At 46.8% G+C, this 22406-nt stretch overlaps 1 protein-coding gene across 6 annotated transcripts in view; it reads left to right on the forward strand.

Moving 5' to 3' along the window:
- Positions 1–22406, forward strand: part of LOC146830264 (acetylserotonin O-methyltransferase-like) — an 856304-nt gene that overhangs the window by 653453 nt on the left and 180445 nt on the right. For 4 of the 6 annotated variants that reach the window (XM_085604463.1, XM_085604461.1, XM_085604462.1 and 1 more), the window contains 2 exons: positions 6578–6696; positions 11165–11305. In XM_085604463.1, the coding sequence (XP_085460589.1) occupies positions 6578–6696; positions 11165–11305 (260 nt within the window). The remainder of the gene's footprint in view (positions 1–6577; positions 6697–11164; positions 11306–22406) is intronic. The other 2 variants (XM_085604465.1, XM_085604466.1) reach the window with 1 other exon arrangement.

A 22406-nucleotide genomic window follows, 5' to 3' on the forward strand; every position in this document is an offset into this window, starting at 1 on the left:
GGGAGTGGAGATTGCACTCCGGAGCCGCCGGAAGTCGACATCGAGGCAAGGCCGGCCGACGTCATCGAAGCCGAGGTCGCCATCGGACCGGAGCCGCCCGAAGTCGACATCGAGTCAAGACTGCCCGACGTCATCGAATCGGAGGTCGAGATCAAGCCGAGGCCGCCGACATCGAACCGGAACCGCCTACCGGCGTCGTCAAGAACTGACATTGCGCCGAGGCCGCCGACATCGAACCGGAACCGCCTCTCGGCGTCGACCCGACTCCAGCGGCGTCGGAGCATCAGAAAAAGGGCAGTAAGTGGAGTAGAGGGCGCCTAAGGCCCTGTGGAGACCTGAGAGACTACTCTGAGGGCTAGGGAGGTGCTGGAACCAGCCTGACTGTGCCAGGGGTGAGCTGAGACTAATTCAGTGGGGTTGTGTAGAGTGGGAAAGCCAGATCTCTAGAATCCCCCCTTGATCTACCTCAGTTTAGGCCTCAGCCTTGTCCAAGCCAGGGAGTAGACACCCTCAAGCCAACTACCTCACCACAAGCTGTGCCTGGCCCAATTCAGCCCATAGTAATCTCAAATGTGATCTGATTATATGAGTGTCACTGTCAGCTTTTAATTATTTAGTGGGGGCACTGTATTTATTGTATTTAACCTATTTATTGCTTCACTGTATTTATTGGTCCACAGTATTTATTGATGCACAATATTTATTGGTTTACAGTTTTTATTGCCTCAGAATATTTAATTGCCTGTATTAACTGCACTTATATTTATGTCTTTAATATTTATGATCACCCCTATTTATTGAATCATTAAGCCAGTATTTAGTTGACCTGCACTATTTAAAAAGTTTGTATATTGTGATTGTGTAATTATTTATCTAATCAGCAACTAAGAGAAAAAGAAGATAAAGAAAGATATTTTCATAATTTTTACGGTGTAGAGTCGTTTTTGGAACGGATGCACGCATGGTTATTGTATGGGTATGTCGTATGCTTAGCACGGTGCCTGATTCCTGACCACTCGAGCCAAGCTACCACAGTGTGTTCGGGAAGTCCACCACCACCCTTCCGGTGTGGGAGTGGGTATTTCCAACATAATTGGTGTTCAGTGGTGGGATAGAGCTGTGCCTACGTATACTTAACAATAACTGTGGGTAGTCCATAGGCCTACACCGGGAGTTTTCTCAAAGCGGCCTTCCTAATTGTGGGTTTTTGTTTTTTCCAAATTTACTCTGGTGGTGGGAGGAGGTATTATATAAGGTACCCCCCTGCATTGTTACTGCAAATAACTGTCCTCTGACCTGAGTGGGCAAGATGGAGTTTGTACTAGAAAATTTAGAAATGTACACTGTGGCCCAACTCAGGGAATTTTGTCAGCGGGAGGGGGTGTATTGTCCCCCAGGAGCGAAGAAGGGTGCACTCCAAACCAGCTTAAGGGCTTGGGGGGAGGCACGAAGGGAAAGCAAGGCTGAGGAAGAGGACAGGGATAGAGAGCCAGACAGTGAGGGAGCTGGTTTGTACCAACCTGAGGTGGGGAACCTGTCAGCGGGGCCCAGGACACTTTCCAGGGAGGGCAGCCGTGCCTCTAGCGGTGGCTTGTCTGAAGTGGAGTTAACAGACCGGAGGGAGAAAAGACAACTCACATGGGACTTAGCAAGGCTGGAGAAGGAGAAGGAGGAACAAAGGATGGCGCACGAGCTTCGGATGAAGGAGTTGGAGCTGCGTGCCCTCCAGATGAGTGTGTCCAGCTAGGACATTGGTGGCAGCATACCGGAAGCTCCACAGGAGCTAGAAGTTTATTTACCCCAGGATGACATCACCAGGGTGTCTGAGGAGGCATTGGGGTGGGAACCTGATGGGGGTAGTGCAGGGATCTCCCAACCCAGCGAGGTGGGAGAAGTGGCAGATAGCCCAGCTAGGTCCCAGGGAGAGAGGGTTGTAGGGCCTCACGACCTATCTGTAGGAAGGCGTGAGACGGGGAGGTGTCCCGAGGTGCCCCAACCGAAGTCTCAGGGCCTGGAGAGTTCCGCAAGGGAGCCCCAGGTTGGGAGCCTACGCTGTCCCGATGTGCCCTCCAGTGCAGGGGAGCCCCTAGTGTCAGGAGGACCCAGGGCGACTGTAACCAGCGCGCCTGAGGTTCTGGGGTTGGCCCAGTTTCAGGGTTTAGGTCCTGGGCTGGGATGCCAGGCTCAGGGGTTGCCTGACCTGGCGGGTGGGGCCTCTGTTAACCGGGTCCCCCCAAAATTGACTTCCAGGGGTACTTTTCCCGTTAGGAGGGTGCTGAAATCTGGAAGGGGGTGCAGAGGGAGGAAGGTCTCGCCTCGGGCACCGACTCAGCCTAAGGGTTTAGACCCTAGGTTGAAGGATCAGTTGAGGGGTCAAGGCCCTAGACTGAGGAGGAAGTGTTGGTCTGAGGGTGCCTTGCAGGGTAGGGTGAGGAACCCCAGAAGGAGAGTTAGGGGGAGGAGAGCCTCGCCCCTGAAGGCTGGTCAGCCTAAGGGTGTGAACCCCAGGAGGAAGGACTAGAGGCAGTTTAGGACTGCAAGGAGGAGGACCGGAGTGGTCAACGGGCACTACAGGCCTGGGGCTACTGTCCCCCACTCCGCGAGATCACCCGGGCCAGAGATATCTGGATGGCCCAGGGGTCGGTCCTGGCCACAACTAGCTAGGGAGCCCCAGTGGGGTGGTTTTGTTGGTCCAGGGAGGTTCGTTAGGGAACCATTGGGTTCCAGAGCGGAGGAGAACTTGCGGGAGCTCCTGCCGTTGCGGGCCGGCGTCCACCTTTTCTCGCCCCAAGCAGGGAAGACCATCAAGGCATTGATCGGTCTACCCTGGCTTTTGGCTGGAAGGGGGTTATGTAGGACTTGGCCCTTTTTCCCTCAGTTGTTTTCATTTTTCATGTTGATGCAGATTCAGGGAGCCATTTTATCTACCCCTGAAACTTCTGTCTGAGGGCCTGGAGCACAAAATGGTGGCCACCTGTGACATCACCAGCATCCACTGGAACCTACTAGAACCTTCTGCAACATTCTGGAACCCTGTGACAGTTGGAGGCGGTTTAGAATGTTGGGAAGCTAAGACAGAGAGTTGGCAGTTGGAGTTGGCAGTTGGCACCTGACTGGTGAAGAGAGAGCAGCAGAAACCTGAAGGAGGAAGGAGTGAAGCAGCAGGGGTGGAAACTTGTGCCTGGAGTGGGGTCCATAAACCCACCCTTGATACTAGTCCCTACTGACTGAGCCCAGCCTGGAGCCCTGTGTGGGAAGAAGCAAGAAAAACCATCCTAAGGACCTGGACAGCAGGAACAGGCCTTAGAACCAAAGAACAGCAAGATCCTGACCTGAATACTGGTTTCCCTGGAGTCCGACGTCGAGTAGCCTGAGACCTGGAGCCCGAGGTGGAGAAGCGGCGCTGACTGGAAAAGCAGACGTCGTACCCGGAGCCGCCAGAGGTCGAGAGAGGGCGCCGTCAGAGGTCGTAGAGAGTACCAGAGGTCGAGGAGGAAGTCACCCGAGGTCGAGTGAGCGGCGTCATCGGAGGAGTGAAGTCCGCCCTCCGGAGTCGTCGGAGACCGAGGTGAAGCGTGCCGGAGGTCGGGAGTGGAGATCGCACTCCGGAGTCGCCGGAACCTGAGGAGAATCGTGCCGGAGGTCGGGAGTGGAGGTCGCACTCCGGAGTCGCTGGGAACCTGAGGAGAGGAGCACCGGAGGTCGGGAGTGGGGATCGCACTCCGGAGCCGCCGGAAGTCGACATCGAGGCAAGGCCGGCCGACGTCATCGAAGCCGAGGTCGCCATCGGACCGGAGCCGCCCGAAGTCGACATCGAGTCAAGACTGCCCGACGTCATCGAATCGGAGGTCGAGATCGAGCCGAGGCCGCCGACATCGAACCGGAACCGCCTACCGGCGTCGTCAAGAACTGACATTGCGCCGAGGCCGCCGACATCGAACCGGAACCGCCTCTCGGCGTCGACCCGACTCCAGCGGCGTCGGAGCATCAGAAAAAGGGCAGTAAGTGGAGTAGAGGGCGCCTAAGGCCCTGTGGAGACCTGAGAGACTACTCTGAGGGCTAGGGAGGTGCTGGAACCAGCCTGACTGTGCCAGGGGTGAGCTGAGACTAATTCAGTGGGGTTGTGTAGAGTGGGAAAGCCAGATCTCTAGAATCCCCCCTTGATCTACCTCAGTTTAGGCCTCAGCCTTGTCCAAGCCAGGGAGTAGACACCCTCAAGCCAACTACCTCACCACAAGCTGTGCCCGGGCCAATTCAGCCCATAGTAATCTCAAATGTGATCTGATTATATGAGTGTCACTGTCAGCTTTTAATTATTTAGTGGGGGCACTGTATTTATTGTATTTAACCTATTTATTGCTTCACTGTATTTATTGGTCCACAGTATTTATTGATGCACAATATTTATTGGTTTACAGTATTTATTGCCTCAGAATATTTAATTGCCTGTATTAACTGCACTTATATTTATGTCTTTAATATTTATGATCACCCCTATTTATTGAATCATTAAGCCAGTATTTAGTTGACCTGCACTATTTAAAAAGTTTGTATATTGTGATTGTGTAATTATTTATCTAATCAGCAACTAAGAGAAAAAGAAGATAAAGAAAGATATTTTCATAATTTTTACGGTGTAGAGTCGTTTTTGGAACGGATGCACGCATGGTTATTGTATGGGTATGTCGTATGCTTAGCACGGTGCCTGATTCCTGACCACTCGAGCCAAGCTACCACAGTGTGTTCGGGAAGTCCACCACCACCCTTCCGGTGTGGGAGTGGGTATTTCCAACAGTAAGCTTACTATTTTTTTAGTGTTTTCAAATTACAGGTTTAATTTTACTAAGAGGAATTTTACTAGTGCGAAGGCTTTGCAGTCGGCGCAGAGAACTTCACACATGAAAAGATAGGACAGGTCTCTCTTTTTATCTGATAGGTTACCCCATGAGTGTAAAGTCTCTTCAATCATAAAATTACTATTAATAAATTTAAACTCATAGGGCCGGATTCACAAAGATAAATTTACATTACGTATAAAGTTTACTACATTTTTGGTATTCACAGACTGAGTGTAATTTTACTAGAGCCTGACTCACAAAGATAAACTTACACTTTGCTGTAAGTTTACTACTGCTTTGGTATTCACAAAAAAAAAGTGCGATTTTACTTGTAGCAATTGCACAACTGTGGAGACTCGGCAACAATATTGGAGTCTCTTCCGCCAATAAAGTATTAGTAGTTAAATTACAATCATAGGGGGTTATTTGGATGAAGGGAGGATGACCGCTGCCAGGCCTGCGGTGGTAACTGCCATGGTGGCGGTGGCCATCTGCCCACGATCAAATCCCGGAACACTGCCGGTCCTATCAGCATGGTGGTGTTGACTGCTGCAGTGCAATTTTCTGCCCGCCACTTTTCCACCGGTCACAGTCCACCCACTGGCCTGGTGTTTGGAACTGGTCCGCTACAATGCAGGCAGGGAAGGGCCAGTCTCCGCCCGCACAATTAGGATGCCAGCGGTAGGCAGCTTTTCTGCTGTGGTGAGACCGCCATCGAAAAGCATGCAGAGACGGGCTCTGGGAGCCCATTGTGTGGCCCCAATGTGTTTGGGGGGTGTGTGGGTGCATGGGGGGTACCTATTGTACCCCCCCTACATGTCCCTGTACTAAGTGGAAGGCACAGTGCAGTGCCTGCCACGCAATGCAGAGACATGCAGAACATGCTCCATTTGACATCATGGCGGTGCTGCTGGCAGCAGCTACTGCCTCAATATTAAAGCCCGCGATCACACCGCCGCGGTTGGATTTCGACTGCAGAGCGTAATATTTGGACCGGCGGTTATGCCGCAGTCCTTACAGGTGGTCTTTTCCCGCTACCCTGGCGGTCGGGGTGAGTTTCCCACCGCCATCCTAATGGCCCCTTTAGTTTGTGAATAGACGGTAGTAAACTTACTACAAAGTGTAAGTGTACCTTTGTAAAGCAGGTGCAGGAATAAAATGACACTTGTAATTTGTGAATAACAAAACAGTAGTAAGCTTACTACAAAGTGTACGGGTACATTTGTGCATCAGGCCTAATCTGTCAACCTTTGAAAATGTGATTGAAAGATTGAAAAGTGTCAAAATGTAAATCCCTCCCGCACTTTTAAAAAAATTTGAATCTTAAAATACACACACAATGAAAAGAGAACCCTTTCTATGCAAAGTTCTACTTTGATGCCTAGTTTAACATAACATGAGTGATGTAATACGTGAGGTCATCAGTAGTGCATAACAAGGCTCAAGTTATTGTCAGCTCATAAACTCTAACATGTGAATTTCAGTGTTTTTTTTATTTTTTAAACGTTAACCTGAAATGCATGAACTTTGTGCAAGCTTGACAAATGACCATGTCACTGTGAACCAATGTCTACCTTCATTAAATGTGGGCTACATAAGCGAACTATGGTAGAATTTATAAAGACATTTCTCAAACTCTTACTTTACATGAAAACTTGACAGCTGATCCTTGACTAATTAATACATATTACACCTTTGAATTTGGGTGCACATTAAAATGCATATTTGTATATTTTCAGGGAAGAGGATGACATATTAAATTTTATGAAGTACATGGATTCCGCTTGCAGAACAAGTGACAGAGATGTAATAACGGCCTTCGATCTTTCACCTTTCTCAAAGGTGTGCGACTTAGGCGGTAAGGAATATGCACCTGAAAATTAACCTGTTAATGTGTTTGCAACTCAAAATGCCTTTTAATTAAACAAAGGAAAAATTAAGAGTCTTAATGAATTCCCAAAATTCGTATCAGTTAACGAAAATATAATGAGCAAAGTCAATAGGTATTAGATCTAAAAAGCCAAACTATTGGCCTTGCCGCTGCTTTTTAGGATTCACTTGTATATCACTCGCACTGTGCTTGTAAAATCTATTGTATTCAATATAGATCTTACAAGGGGTTTACATTCGGCCCCATTGCTTTTCACTGGTTCCTGTGCTTGTCACTACCTTTTCCTCCATTTCTATTGGCTGTAGCGTAATATTTCCTGTTGTTCCTTGTGTCTTTCCTCTTATCAGTGTCTTGAGGCCCAAATACTGTTTTCATCCACTTTATGGGAACTTTTTTTAAATGTTTTGCCTGTGCAGCGATTGCGCTGTGCTTCTTTACGTAAGCTCCCTATGGCTGTATGCCTTTCAAGCATGCTTGTTTTCATTTCATGCCCACACTCCATATGAGTGCATGTGTTCCATGGTGTTGGGGAAAATGAAGGGTTCCTTTTACTGGCAATTGGGAGAGGTCAGAGTTGAGGTGGTGCACAAATATAAATACTTGGGCATGTGGTTCGATAGCAAGCTAACTTGCAGGGACAACACACAATCACTAAAATCAAAGGCTCTTTCCACAGTATGGGACCTTAAACAACTCAAGCGGAAGTATGGAGGCCCTTCCCTGCGGCCAATTTATGAGCTTTCAATGCAATGGTCCGCCCACAGTTCCAATACGGAGTAGAGGTTCTATCTTTAGGTGGGAAATTGGATTGGAATTTAGAGTAAGGGAAATGTGTGAAACAGCTCCTTGCTCTCCCACTATAAACTATGATGCAGGCACGGAGAGTAGAATGACAACTTACAGCATGGAACTTACTGGGACAGCAAGCTACATTGCACTTCTGGCAGAGATTGAGTAGAGAAGGGACCCCCAACATATCACACCTTTGTAAAAGAGAAATAGAGGGAAGCAAAATTAATTGGGCATCCCAGGTTAGACATATGCTAGATAAGATGTGTGCTAAATGTTCTTTAGAACCAGAACAATGGAAACTAGGGCAGCAGATCCCCAAACAGGTGCTACATGCTATTATTAACAAAAGGCTGGAGAAGAAGACTTATGTTATCTGGGGAGCAACTCAACCACCCAGTTCTTGGTAAATGGATGGGCTAATAATCATGTGTTCCCCTATATCGAGATCATGTCTAATCCTAAACTTAGAAATTCAGTCTTGAAATTTAGATTTGTCCTGAACCCATGTAATGCGACAGGAAGATAAAAACTGCAATGACAAATGAACAGGGTATGTGTGCATGTGGACTACAAGTAACATGCAGTGGCCCACATATTTTGCTGGACTGTTTGTGGTTTCTAGAAGAATGGAAGGAATTTTTAAAACCTCTTTTTATTACTTATAAAATTAATAATACGGATCAAGCTCTTAGACTGTTGATAAATATGAGATTTTTAAATGTTGTATCTGCAATAGGAAGATTTTTAACTGCAATACACGAGTCCTTGAAAAAATTGGTAATATAATCTAAAATGGGCTATGGGGCAGAAATTTTACTACAGAGTGGTACTGCTTCCACTGCATGTTTTAGCAGGCTTTTATTCTGTTTTGTATAGTTTTCATGGCTGCACCTTTTGTACTATTCATATTTTTTATTGTACGTTGTATTGTGGGCTCTTTTATGGCTATATTAGCCAAAGTATATATTGGTGATGCATGTGTCCCATGTTTCTACTGCCAGCACGGTTGGATAGCTTGACAGGCGTCCATATGGCTCTCATATAGCATAACTTTTTCATTTAAAAAAAAGAGACATATATATTACTGAAGATATTCTCGATAACATAACTATATTGGGTCTGAAAATAGAACAATTATTATTAAATACATTGAGTAATAAGTAATTCACTGGGTATAAGCCGGTTGTTTTTTTTTAAAGGCGAGACGCAAGTGGATTTTTACACAGGCGAGGACTCTGATAGTGCATCAGTGTTGTTGGGCTAACCTGCTGAGTATCTCAGGTTGACGATTACTCAAAAGCACAGCTAGTTTAACAAGGCTGTCACGTTCGCCTACGACTCGTCAGTAGGAAGCGACCTTCATTCTTGAACAACAGGCATCTTTTCTAGCCCTCCTTCCTGATCGGAGTGCTAATTTCAATTGAGGCACCTAGTAATCATGCCATGGTGTTAGAGTACGAGCTCCAGTTGACAGTATGTTCTAAGGCTCATGACTCATAACGTGTTTTTTTCCGTATTAATATTTCGAATATGTTATATTTGTTATGATGAGAAAGAAGGTGGTAAACGCTATTGGGGTTTTCTCCCACCTTGCATGCATGATGCCGGGCGGTATAATATTAGCTTTTATCCTTTGGAGCTGGCATTTTCTTTGGCTGCTTTATGGTGCAGTTCCTATTTACCCTCTGTTGATGTTTATGAGAGCACCTGTCAGGTTTGCTGCCCCAGAATTAACATGCCACCACATGGGTCACCTAGGGCAAATAGAGACTTACAGGTATTTTCTGAAATGTATGCTTATAATACCGTGATCTTTCCCATAGGTATGGCCATTCTTCAAACTAAATTTTGGTCAAACTCAACCATGCACTCATTGTATTATCTGTGTAGCATTCATCGCCGCGCCTTTGTATTTGGTTCTACCAACATCATCTTTTTTCTAATAGGATCTCCCTTCCCCCTCCTCTGGAAGTCATGACAGAATACAGAAGTATTTGAGCAGCAACCACCATTCACTGTTTGGTTTGCTTTAGATCCTTTCATTTGCAACCAAGGTGTCCCCTGCTGCTTCAAGTGTGCCTGTAGGGATGTCATTGCATACTTCCCCCTCATTCACATATGCTTCACAAATCTCTCCACTTTGATCTTTTTATCTGCTTTTCAACTGACAGTTGTTTTTCAATTCCCATTCCAAGATACCCTACATTTTCCTCCTTACACTCCACCTTCCCATCTTCACTTCCCTCCCATGCTGGAGCTTATTTTCCTCCTGCAACTGGACCAACAGCCTGAACCCTTAGTCTAATGTCCTCTTGAGCTCATGTCCCTCCTAGCGTCCTCCATTCTGTTCTCCTCTGTCCTCAGTAGCTCTAGCATTGTGCGTCGAATGCCCTCCTCCTCTGCTAGACCTTAACTACCAGCTTCTCTGACCCACAGTCCCCCTACTTAATCCTCCAGACTTATTGTCCTAATCTTCTGCCAGACACTTTAGCCCAGATTACAAGAGTCTTCATTGCTCATGCAAAAATACTGTGAGCATTGTTTCTGCACGAGGCATTAAAGTGCCTGTGCAGCATAATGCAGAAGACAGGTTTATATAATAATTGACCCAGGTACATATAAGCAGTCTCCCGGGCCTGTGTGTCATCAACTTTAAATTCTTGCGAGCAAAACCGCTTCTGTTGATAATCTGACAAGACCGCCTTAAGGAGGCAGCCATCTTGTTCACTCCAGGGAGTGAGCCGAAAGGCATACCTGTCAGTTTGTTGGCTCTTGGATAAGAGTGATGCTGGATGTTTAAGATGATAATCACAATACAATGAATGGGGAAAAATGTGGAAGGGGTGGCAGATTTGAAAAGAGGGTCAAAGTGTGGACATCTGTGGCGAGATGTAGTTTTAGGGGCAGGTGATATTCATTGAAAAGAGGGTGACACCTGCCAAATTAGAGAGAGTCTACACTTTCTGACCTGATCTTCTGAGTGCTTAAAAGCAACACCGTGGCCTACGCTTGACAATGGAAATGTCTATGTTCCAAAAGAGAACCAAAGTACTGTCAAGGGTGGTGGTCAAAGAGGAGTCCAGTTACATGATGCACCAACTGGTGAACACCAACTACCTGATGTTCCTCTTTTGATGGTCCCTTCCACTTCGCAAATAGGGTGGGCCAACCCTTTCACACACCCTCCTTATGGCAAATCAGAATCTGCAAAGTGACGCTTGTACACTGCGACACAGCTTTTGGAATTGACAAAGACGGTCATTTTGTGGTTTGCAGCGTTTGTGATTGCAAAAACATTTAGCACATCAGGCCCTTTTCACTGTAGAAATATAATATGCCAACAAGAGAACATAACTATTCATCATCTGTTGTTACTATATTTCTCAATTGCCATTTATTCCAAGCTGTGAGTATAGAAAGCAAGGCTGATAAACATTAGCTTTTGTCATTCAGCTGGCGCCCTTAAAAACAGTGCCCCTTTCTATGAGTTATGGCTTTGGCACTGGAAACCTGTATTTTGTTCATGTTTTAGCAAATGATGCATGTGTTTTGGTTTTCTTTCCATTAGACAATTGGAAAGTCCTAATAGCCCATATAAGTCATATGCTGACCTTTTTCCCCTTGTTGTGTTTTTCTTTATAAGGCTGCTCAGGAGCTCTAGCCAAGCAGTTTATTGGGGTTCATCCAAACTCTACAGTCACCATTTTTGACTTGCCTAAAGTAGTGCAAAGAGCAAAGGAGCACTTCATATCCCCAAAAGAACACCGGATCCAGTTCCAGGAAGGTAGGGTGGTTCCTCGTGCATGCTAATGAAGAAAACAAAAGAAACGTCGTTTATTTCCCACAACAAAATCCAGTTTCACCATTGACTCAAAAGCACTGAAGTCGAGAGTCTACTCCTAATGACTGTGACCTCTCCTTACAAAGATTTAATACCTGAAAGTTAGAAATAAGCCACTCGGGATTATTGGTGATGGTTTGATATGGTTGCATGAACCAGATCATGAACTGTTATGTAAGAATTGACTCTACACTGATACGTCCATGTTATAACTTGCCTCTTGGTAGGTCCCATGTCCCCCCCCTCCCTTCAGCCGCTATTGGTACAGCTTAGAATGTTGGAGTGAAGGCAGCCTTGGAATGTTGACAGACTGCCTTCACAGATGTCTTTACTGCCAGCTGCTAAGAGTGCCTGTTTACCTTTGACTTAATAAAGTCTTTCTTCAACTTACCTTCGGTGTACTTACTTCATCTTGGCGACGAGGAGAACTGGGGCTGTGGCAGGGACAGCGTGGCACTCTTCCCTGCGAGAATTAAGGCATGCTGGCAGATCAGAGGAGAAGCATCGTATGACAGCTGGATGACGGAGCGCGAACGTAAACTGTAGCTTTCGGCAGTGGGACTTTATTCTAATCTTCATCAGAGGCTATTGTGATTATGAACAATGCAGCCTGAATTTTTGTGAGTCTCGTCATCAGAGGCGCATTCTGTGGCACATGGACAGCGGGAAAGTTGTTCTGGCAGTAGCGACTACCTGACGGCTGGAGTGCTCCTCTCCAGAGTGACCCGTGCGGAGCTGTCTGGTCTGGTGAAGCTGGTGGCAGCGGATGTGTGAATCTTACTAGCTGTGGTTGGCGTATCTTTACCGGGTGATGCCGTGACGCCTCAGGTACGGTTCCTGTCACGCGCTGTCCAGGAGGACTTACGGCGAGCTGCTGCTGTTGGTCGGCGTGAGGAGGGAGCTGTCTGGACGTGTGAGGCTGGTGAGGCAGCGGCTGCGAGAACCCACCAGCTGTTGTCGGCGTACCGGTACCGGGAGATGTCGTGACGCCTCAGGGCTGGCTCCTGTCACGCGCGGTCCAGGTGGAAAGAAGAGGACTTGCGGTGGGCAGCTGCTGTTGGTTGGCGTGAGGAGAGTCTGTTCGGTGCAGCGGCTGTCTCCGGAACACCTCAGGGGAGATCCCAGTCCCGCGCGACGCTGGAGGCGCACAGGAGACGATCCGTGAGTAGCGGGTGTATGCTGATGTGAGGCGCGTCTCGACTGAGGTATCCTAAGGCAGCGGTAAAAGCGGTGCTTACTTCACGGCGAGGGAAGCAGTCCAGGCACCTCAGCGATTGCAGTCTGCGCTGGTATTTTTTTTTTACCTCAGAAGGAAGCGCTGATCTCGTCAGGAGGCTGGAGGAGGGACAGGAAACATTTGAAAGGACTGCTGGGAGTCTATGGTGAAGATAGAAAGAGGACTGATCTTTTGGGGTAGCAGACTCTCTGTGTGGTTTTAAGAGAGTATCACCTTTATTGAGTGTTCCAGGAGCCTATTTCCCAGCAGCAAAACCCCATCTTTAGATTTTTTGCAACACACCTTTACACTTTGGTTGACATTACATCTTTACTTAATAGTTCCACTATTATTCCAGTGTTTTCCTCTGTGTTAGACTGTACCCGACTATGGCGGGGGCAGGAATGAGTCAACCCCCACCATTCTTAAATGAATTAGGGGAACCAGATATCCCCTGGAGAAGGTGGGAAGGGATTTTTAAATCATACCTGATAGCCATAGGTGGAGGGAACTTCTCTAACATTAGGAAACAGCATATACTATTACATAATTTAGGAATACAGGGAAGAAAAGTTTTCGAGGACATTACTGGGAGATTAGTGGAGGACGAGATTCAAGATGAGGATGAAGGTGTTGATGTTTACGAATACACATTGCGTAAGTTAGAAGCACATTTTAAAGTGAAAATTAATGTAGTCCTAGAAAGACACAAATTTTTCAAAAGGGTGCAAAGAAAAGAGGAGAAAGTGTCTTCATATATTGCTGTGTTGAGAGGTATGGCAGCTACATGCGAGTTTGGGGCGCTTACGGATTCACTGATCAGAGACCAATTAGTAAGGTGCACCAATGAAGAGAAAGTGCAGGAGGAGCTGCTCACAAGGAACCCGGATCTGGAGGAAGCCATAAGCATAGCAAAGGGTCTGGAACATACAGCCATATGTATGAGAGAGATGAAAGTGTCAGAAGAAAGGAAAGATAAGGCTATATCTAAAGAGGCATCTGAGGGGGAAACGGTGTGCAAACTGGAAAGCAAGTCCAGAGAAGGGGTGAGCAACAAGATGGAAGGTCTTAGATGTTTCAGGTGTGGGAACCACAATCACCTGGCCAACAATTGGCGATGCCCCGCAAGGAACGTCACTTGCAGGAGATGTAACAGAAAGGGCCACTTTGCTAAAACATGTAATGTGGGGAGCTCAAAGGTTCACATGGTAGATCACCCTGAAGACGAAGGGGGGGAAGAGAAAAATTTTATTTGTCAAATTGAAGACGAAAGTAAGGAACAAAGTACACAGTACCCCACTTGTGAAATAAAGTTAGATGGTGAGGCATTTAAGGTGTATGCAGACTCTTGTTCTCCGTTCACCTTAATAGACAAGCAAGTGTTCAGTGAGAAATTTGCGAAACATAACATCAACTTAGAGACAGCGGACATAGCCCCCACAGGGTACAATAGGGTACCCATACAGTTGGATGGGATGGTGAGAATGAGAATATCCTTTAAAGACAGGCATACGGTGGGGAAGGTATATGTTACCAGAGAAGGATCATGTCTGTTAGGGTGGAAACACCAGAAAGAACTAGGTATAAGACTCGATCCGAACAACCAGGAGCAGGTACTTCTTATAGACTCCCCGGGGATGGGGTCCAATCTAGTGAAAGAATTTCCAGAAGTATTCAATGAGAATCTGGGGGTACTAAAAAACTACATGCACAAGATTGAACTCAAGGAAGGTGCAACACCCATTGTACATAAAACACGGTCCATTCCCCTGCTAATGAGAGAGCCATTAAGGATGGAATTGGAGAAGCTAATAAAACAAGGAGTCATACAAGAGATAGAATGTTCTGCATGGTTGGCGCCCATTGTCATTACAAGCAAGGAAGGTGGAAAAAGTATTAGGTTATGTGTAGACTTGAGGGCGCTTAACGCTAATATTGTGGTGGACAGGCATCCTCTCCCAAGGATACATGAAATGTTAAGTACTCTACAGGGAGCCAAATTCTTCAGTGTGCTCGACCTCTCATCAGCATACCATCAAATCCGACTGCACCCTGAATCCCAACCCTTGACAGCTTTCACCACACCATTTGGCAATTTTAAATTTATGAGAATGCCCTTTGGGTTGGCGTCAGCGGCAGCAGCGTTTCAAAGGGCTATGCAGCACGTGTTGAGAAATTGTCCTAAGTCCATGTGTTTTCAGGACGATATTTTGATTTATGGGGCGAGTGACACTGAACATGACGAAAATGTGAAAAGGGTACTCAGATGTTTAAGGGAGGTGGGCTTTACCACCAAGGAGAGTAAATGCAAAATAGGTGTTACCACAGTGGATTATTTAGGGCACACCATCTCTGAGGAGGGGATAAAACCCAAAATAGACTTGGTGGAGGCAGTAAGAAAAGCGCCCATGCCATCTTGCAAGGAAGAGGTGATTTCTTTTCTGGGTTTAGCCGAGTACATGGCTAGATTCATAAAAAATTTTGCTATGATAGCCCATCCACTCAGAGAAATGTTAAAAAAAAAACACGCCATTCCAGTGGGAGAGAGATCAGGAGCTAGCCTTTGAGAAGATCAAAGAGGCTATTGTGTCGGCACCTTACATCGGAAACTTTGATGTAAACAAGGACACCGTAATCACCACTGATGCAAGTGGCAAAGGTGTGGGGGCCATGCTGTCACAGAGAGTGGATGATACAGTAAAAGTTGTGGCATTCGCATCAAGAACCTTGTCTGGGGCGGAATCCAACTATTCCACCATCGAGAAGGAGGCTCTGGCGGTATACTGGGCGATCAAACATTTCAGCTTTTATGTCTGGGGTCTACCATTCGTAGTATGTACCGACCATAAGCCGTTGGTCAATCTGTTCGGTAACAAAGTGTTGGAGAACATCACTCCCCGCATTGCTAAGTGGGTGCTGGGGTTACAAGGCTACAATTTCAGAACTACGTATGTTCCGGGCCAACAGAACAAGGTAGCAGACTTCCTATCCAGAGCTCCAGTGGAAGGACAGGAAGAAGACCGGGAGAGGGTCTTAGAAATAAAAATCCCGGCTATGACCAGAGAGCAGTGGGATGGTCACATGGAACAGGACAATACCCTCCGAGAAGTCAAAACATGGGTCGTCAGAGGGTGGCCTAACAAATGCGGAGGCTTGCCGGAGAGCTTACGACCCTATTGGAATGTACGGAATGAGCTGTCAATCGAAGGAGAGTACCTCCTCAAAGCAGGCAGACTAGTTCCCCCGGAGGGGTTAAGGAAGCAAATTATTGACCTAACCCACGAAGGTCACCTGGGAAGAAGTCTATGCAAGGCTAGACTAAGATCAGATTATTGGTTCCCAGGTATGGATTCCAGCATGGAAGAGAGAGTGAAGGAGTGCTACGCGTGCGAAGTCAGCGACAAGTCAAAGAACACCAGGAGATCTCCACTTAGCCCGGTGGAGGTACCAAAGTCCCCATGGGACCAGTTGGGATTTGACATCACGGGCCCCATCAGGGCAAAGGGGCCGCAGCAATGGTACATGTTAGTAATCATTGACTATTATTCCAACTGGGTCTCACACAAGTTCGTAACCAGCATCAACACCAAGGCTATAGTTGAGTTTTTGAGTGACACTTTTTCAAAGGAAGGCATACCCTCAACATTGATCACAGACAACGGAGTCCAACTGGTGTCAGAGGAGATGGGAGAGTTCCTAAGGGACTTATCCATAAAGCACATACGCACTCCATTGTACTGCCCCCGAGCCAACGGCAAAGTAGAAAGAGTCAACCGTATGCTGAAGGAATGTATCCAACTAGCAGTTAAGTCTGGGAGGAACATTGAAGCGGCATTGAGAGACATGCTCTGGTCATACCACACGACGCCTAGTCTATCCACAGGGCACACACCTTTCGAACTGTTGAGAGGAAGGAAAGCAGGATCTAAATTAACGCCTAATTGGTTGAAGACCAAGGACCCTGTGGTAGTCGATCAAGAGGAGTTTAGAAGGAAGGTTGAAGCAAGGCAAAGGAAGTACAAAAATTCCTATGACAACAAATGGGGCGCCAAAGAAAGAACCTTCAGCCGAGGACAGGAAGTGTACATTCGCAAACCAGTGGCAAGGGGAAGTAAGGAGGACAAGTTCTATGCTCCAGAAAAGATTAGGGAAGTCATGAGAAACGTGGTCATCATGGAGGATGGGCGGAAATGGAGCATGGATCGGGTGGCCACAAGTCAGAAGGACTCGGTACAGGTGGGGCGCAATGGGAATCTGGGAACAGGATCCAGAGCAAGGGGAACCCAAGAGGGAAGGGGATTCAGACAACGCAACCCCCCTGGGTGGCTCAAGGACTTCAGTAGGGAGTGATCTATGAATATGTCTAACCACTTTTTTCCTTCTAGGTCTGGTTCTTATTATCAGTTTTACAGTCGCATTGAACTGTCTATATTAAATGGGGGAGATGTGTTATAACTTGCCTCTTGGTAGGTCCCATGTCCCCCCCCTCCCTTCAGCCGCTATTGGTACAGCTTAGAATGTTGGAGTGAAGGCAGCCTTGGAATGTTGACAGACTGCCTTCACAGATGTCTTTACTGCCAGCTGCTAAGAGTGCCTGTTTACCTTTGACTTAATAAAGTCTTTCTTCAACTTACCTTCGGTGTACTTACTTCAGTCCAAAGTTGTAAATGTTTTGTTTAGTTATTGTGACATTTCTATCACTTTGGCAAAGACATTAAAAAAAAGGAATGAGACTAAATGTTAGCAAAAATGACAAAGTGTAACAACAAAACGCAACCAGAGCCAGAAGTCCCTGGTGGAAAGCCAGAGAGAAGTCAAATAGTGGCCAGGGAGAACTTTCATTAAAACTTTCACATTAAAACTGTGTGTAATGAAAATGAGTGCACACAAAAGTTATAAGAATAACAAACTATATTTGGATCTGCCACAAGGCTCTGAGTCACATTTATGAATCCACGCAAAGCCACATTGCGTGGCTTTAGTTGCCTTATAAATCTTGAGTAAGGCAATGCAGCGCAAATCGCTGCGCCGCCTTACTCTGCACAAAGGAGACATTTCAAGAGCACTGTGATGGGTGTTCCTATGCAACTCCCATGTTTTTTTGAAGCATTCCCAGATTTACAAGGGCTTATAAACCGGAAAATGCATAAAAATCGTATGCCTCCCCAGGGCAGGCGTACCAAGGAGAAATATTGTCATTTCTCCTCGTTTTTTCCTCTTTCTCTGTGTACTGTATTCTGCAGCACACAAAGAAGGAGGAAAATGACTCTATGGATTATTTTTTGTGCAGGAAAGTTTCCCTTCCTGCACAGAAACAATCCTGCAGACAACACACGCACCCCTGACCATGGTGCAAGGGGGCCTGCGTTGGGGCTAGGCTGCCCAAACCGTGCCAGCGCAGGGGGAAAGGACATGAATGCACAATACTGGATAAATCCAGTGTATTCCTGCCCTTTCACTTTGACATAGAGCAGCGCTGCCCCACACCAAATACCCATATGAGGGCCTGCCCTGCACCACATCCCCATAAGTGACGGCCTGGCACTCATTTACAGGGATTTGGCTTAGGGCAGCACAGCAATTCACCTTGCTGCGCTGTCCTACATCAAAGTGAAAGAGCAGGAATGCACCATATTTATCCAGTATGGTGTATTTCTGTCCTTTCACCCTATGCTGACACCGTTTTGGCAGCACACATAGAAAGAGGAATGCGGCACACATAGAAGGAGGAATGCGGCACACACAGAAAGAGGAATGCGGCACAGACAGAAAGAGGAATGCAGCACACATAAAAAGAGGAATGCAGCACACATAGAAGGAGGAATGCGGCACACACAGAAAGAGGAATGCAGCACACATAGAAGGAGGAATGCGGCACACACAGAAAGAGGAATGCGGCACAGACAGAAAGAGGAATGCAGCACACATAAAAAGAGGAATGCAGCACACACAGAAAGAGGAATGTGGCACACAGAGAAAGAGGGATGCAGCACACACAGAAAGAGGAATGCAGCACACATAGAAAGAGGAATGCAGCACACACAGAAAGAGGAATGCGGCACACACAGAAAGAGGAATGCAGCACACACAGAAAGAGGAATGCAGCACACACAGAAAGAGGAATGCGGCATACACAGAAAGTTGAAAAAACTAGGGGAAATAAAGATATTTCTCCTCATTAAGCCTGCCCTCGGGAGGCGTCAGATTTTGACTCATTCCCAGGTTTACAAGTCCTTGTAAATCTGGGAATGCATCAAAAACCATGAGAGTTGCGTGGGACACCCACCACAACTCCCATGGAACGCCTCCCTTGCACAGAGTAAGGCAAGGCAGCGATTTGCACTCCGTTGCCTTTCTAATGGTTTATGAGGCCACTAAAGCCTACACAATGTGGTTTTGCGTAGCTTCATAAATCTGACTCAGAGCCTTGCATCACGCGTGTACCTCTTTGCGTGGTGCAAACGTGATGCAAGGTTCTCATAAATATATCTCTTACTATGTGGAAATTCAGCATTCACATGCCAATAGTCTTTATTTCAAGTGTAAAACCTGCTTTGCTGTGCATAAAAGACGATTTTCTTCTTTAAAAATATACTTACACATTATTTTATGCTATTATAGTGTAGTTTGATGTCATAGTAAATCTACTACCAGAGATGGAGAGTGGACATTCTAGGGCTGGGATGTCCTTGAATGTTTGTTTTGACCCACAGGATTGTGAGCTTGTCGGTATTCCCACATTTTTACTTGGCCTATTCGAGCCCAGGAAACAGTTGCAGACTTAGTGGGCCATTTGTACGCTGGCCATTCAACTTTGTTTTTCAAAAATGCAGAAGTTCCAAGGGCTTGAAGCAATAAGTCACACATTCTTCTAAAAATCCAGAGATAATACCAATATCTGTGGTCAAAAAGGGAAATGCTGACATTCAAACTGTATGATATTTCCTGCTTATTACAAAAATGATGGCTTTTAGTTGCAAACCTGCTGCAAAGAAATGCAAAAAGCGGCCCTAACCTAGTCAAATCCTCAGTCCTACAAAAGGAATATCTAAAACTCACACAGATACTGACACTGGAGAACTCTGAAACTGATGGGCTCCTCTCCAGGCACATAGGGTCATATGGATGGTTGCAAAAAGTAACCGGAAACTGCACACTGACGTTTGCGAGTATTTTTTGATTTTTTGATGTGACCTACGTATTGATAGGTTGCAATGCAATCTATCCAGTCACAAGGGGTTGCATAATGCCCTCCCTAGTGAATGTTAACTGGGCAGGTCACTATTTGAGACCTTCTGTGATCGGCTATAAACATAGGGGTGGTGGCCTGCAAAGAACAGCTGCCCACCATCACTGAGTTTGCATTGGTTGTTTGCTTGGTTAAAATACGTTAAAAAAATTATGAAAGATCTTGGGCATTTTGAATATTTTGATGACCCAGGAAGTATAACTACCATTCTAAGCAAAAAGTTGAAAACCAACTGTTTGATGCTCCTGGAGACAAATAGATTTTCAATCGAAATTTTAAAGCCAACGGTTCAGGAGAATCAGAAGATGTTAATTACTGATGGCATACAACCGTATAAAAATCCCCGTTTTAGGATAGGATGTTGTTGACCCGTTTCCGACTGGGGAACTTTCACAGATTAATTAGTTTCCCAGTCATGAACGATTGGTCTAGAACCTTGTGTATGTGTCCTTGTGATAACAAGTCTTTGCAATCAACAATGCATGCTCTTTTTATTCAGCAAATTTTATCCCGCACCGAAAAAGAGGTGTATTTAAACTCCTCTCCTCATTACTTACCCCCAGGCCCTCTGACTCGGTGGTGCTTACCCTCACATCCGTCACATATTTCCCTTTCTGTTAGCCTTCCCCCCACCACCCGTAGCTCCCCCGCATCCACACCAATGGAAACCATTGTCGTCTTTCCTGTCATGCACCTGGCCTTACCTGGCTCCAAGGACGGTGCCACTAGAGTTGCAGTCTGCCTCGCCAAAGGCCTTGATTCCTTCAGTGCTCTCACAGGCCTTGCCTTGGGCCACAATGCCCTTTCCTGCCTCTCTGCAAACCCCTGCAACACAGTGGACACAACATTAGTGCTCAACCCGGTCCCCCCTAGTGTCTTCCTCCCTCAGCTTGCCTTCTTCCAGGACGTATCCACACAACTGAAGATACAGGAGAAAAAGCCTCCTTTGGATCTCCTGTTTATACCAAAAACTCACAAAAAGAGAAGGAACTATGCCCAGTGCTGTGCAACACAGCCCACTAGAAACCTGAAAAATATCCCCTTTGTGATTGTTAATTTCCACTTGATGGAGAGAAAGGTCAGAAAACGGTAAAACCCAGTTATCAGAGTCTGAAAGCAAGCCCTCAGGCGTGTTAACCCCTTGAGTGCCCATGACGAGATGGTCTCGTCATGGGCCGCGGTTGCGCTGTGCCCATGACGAGACTATCTCGTCATGAGCCCCGCCCGCTAATGAAACGCCCGGCACAGGGCGTGGAAAGGGCGGGGCACTCAAGGTGTTAAAGACTGCCCTCACCCACTAATAGTAGCATGCTTCATCATTGGGCAACTACATACACCTGGTGCAGATCAACGCTCAGGGTGAAGCGCTGATTTTTTGAGAAAGAAAAGGAGATAGTACTCCAAATGAGGGATACTAAAAATGCAGAGAAAAGAAGATTGTAAATCTGCCTTAGTGGTAACCTTTGTACTTATTTTATTTGTGGTCCCACTTGACAGGGTGAAAAATAATGGTTGTGTAGGAGAAGCTCCTTCTCCAACACCCCTTCTGCTCCTACCGACATGTTTCAGCCAATCATCCTAGCCCTGTTGGGTCTATGGCCTCCCTCAGGGTCCTGATCCTTCGAGGTACGCTTTGAAATTTTCTATTCTTTGGCTATAGTCAGCACTTTAAACAATAAATGATTGCCTTACTTGGTTCGTGTAGAGTAATAACACTCATCTTTCTTAACCGAGTTGCATTAGTATTCCTCTCAACTCGGGCCGGAGTGGGCACGCTGCCCTGTAGTCGAACATTCGTGAAGGGTTCGGCATCTCCCGTGAAGCCACTCTAAGCCCTCCTTCCCGGCTCACCTCATCATAATCTAACACCTCAGAGTCATGCGGTCCCTCCACTTGCGGCCATCTCAGATCTGCACTTACAACTGGCGGCACTACCCCTTTGCTTGCCAAGCCCTTAACCTTATGTCGGGCTCCAAGGAGGCGGATTGAACCCTTCTGGACTGACCTTCGGCCAAAATCTCTCTAAAGGTCATTCCGGATCCACGAGATGCTGGGGCCAGCGAGGATGTTTTGGGCCTACATGTGCTGGCTGCGCGGGGATCCCCCACTGATGTCGGGCATGCCATTCTGGGCCCAGCCCTCTGTTCATCTAGGCGCAAGTGCGCCACTCCCTCTGCCGAGTCAGGCTCCCCGCACGGTTCTTCGCCCTGTAACAAAAATGGCTGGACTGGTATGCTGGTTCCCTGCCTCATGCTAGGTCGCTCTGCCATCCTCTTTCTACTCCACCCCCATCTTATTGCCTACCCACCCCTTCCTCAACTACCTCAATAACCTGCCCTGCTACCTCTTCTCTGCCATCTCCCCCCCACTCCATTCCAACATGGCTGCGATGAACGCAGAAGAGGGTCCCAGGGCTAGCGAAGACAGCCTACTTACCTGCCTGTCCTGACCCTGATCAGTGTGATCTCCCACCCTCCCATCTTGTACAGGGGCCCTTGTGTCCCACTGCAGGGATCCAACTTTTGCCAGGTAGGTATCCAGCTGAGCTACCCAGTCCACCCCGGGACTTCCTCCCCAAA

Source organism: Triturus cristatus, chromosome 5_1 (assembly GCF_964204655.1).
Source record: "Triturus cristatus chromosome 5_1, aTriCri1.1, whole genome shotgun sequence".
NCBI classification, from domain to species: Eukaryota; Metazoa; Chordata; class Amphibia; order Caudata; family Salamandridae; genus Triturus; species Triturus cristatus.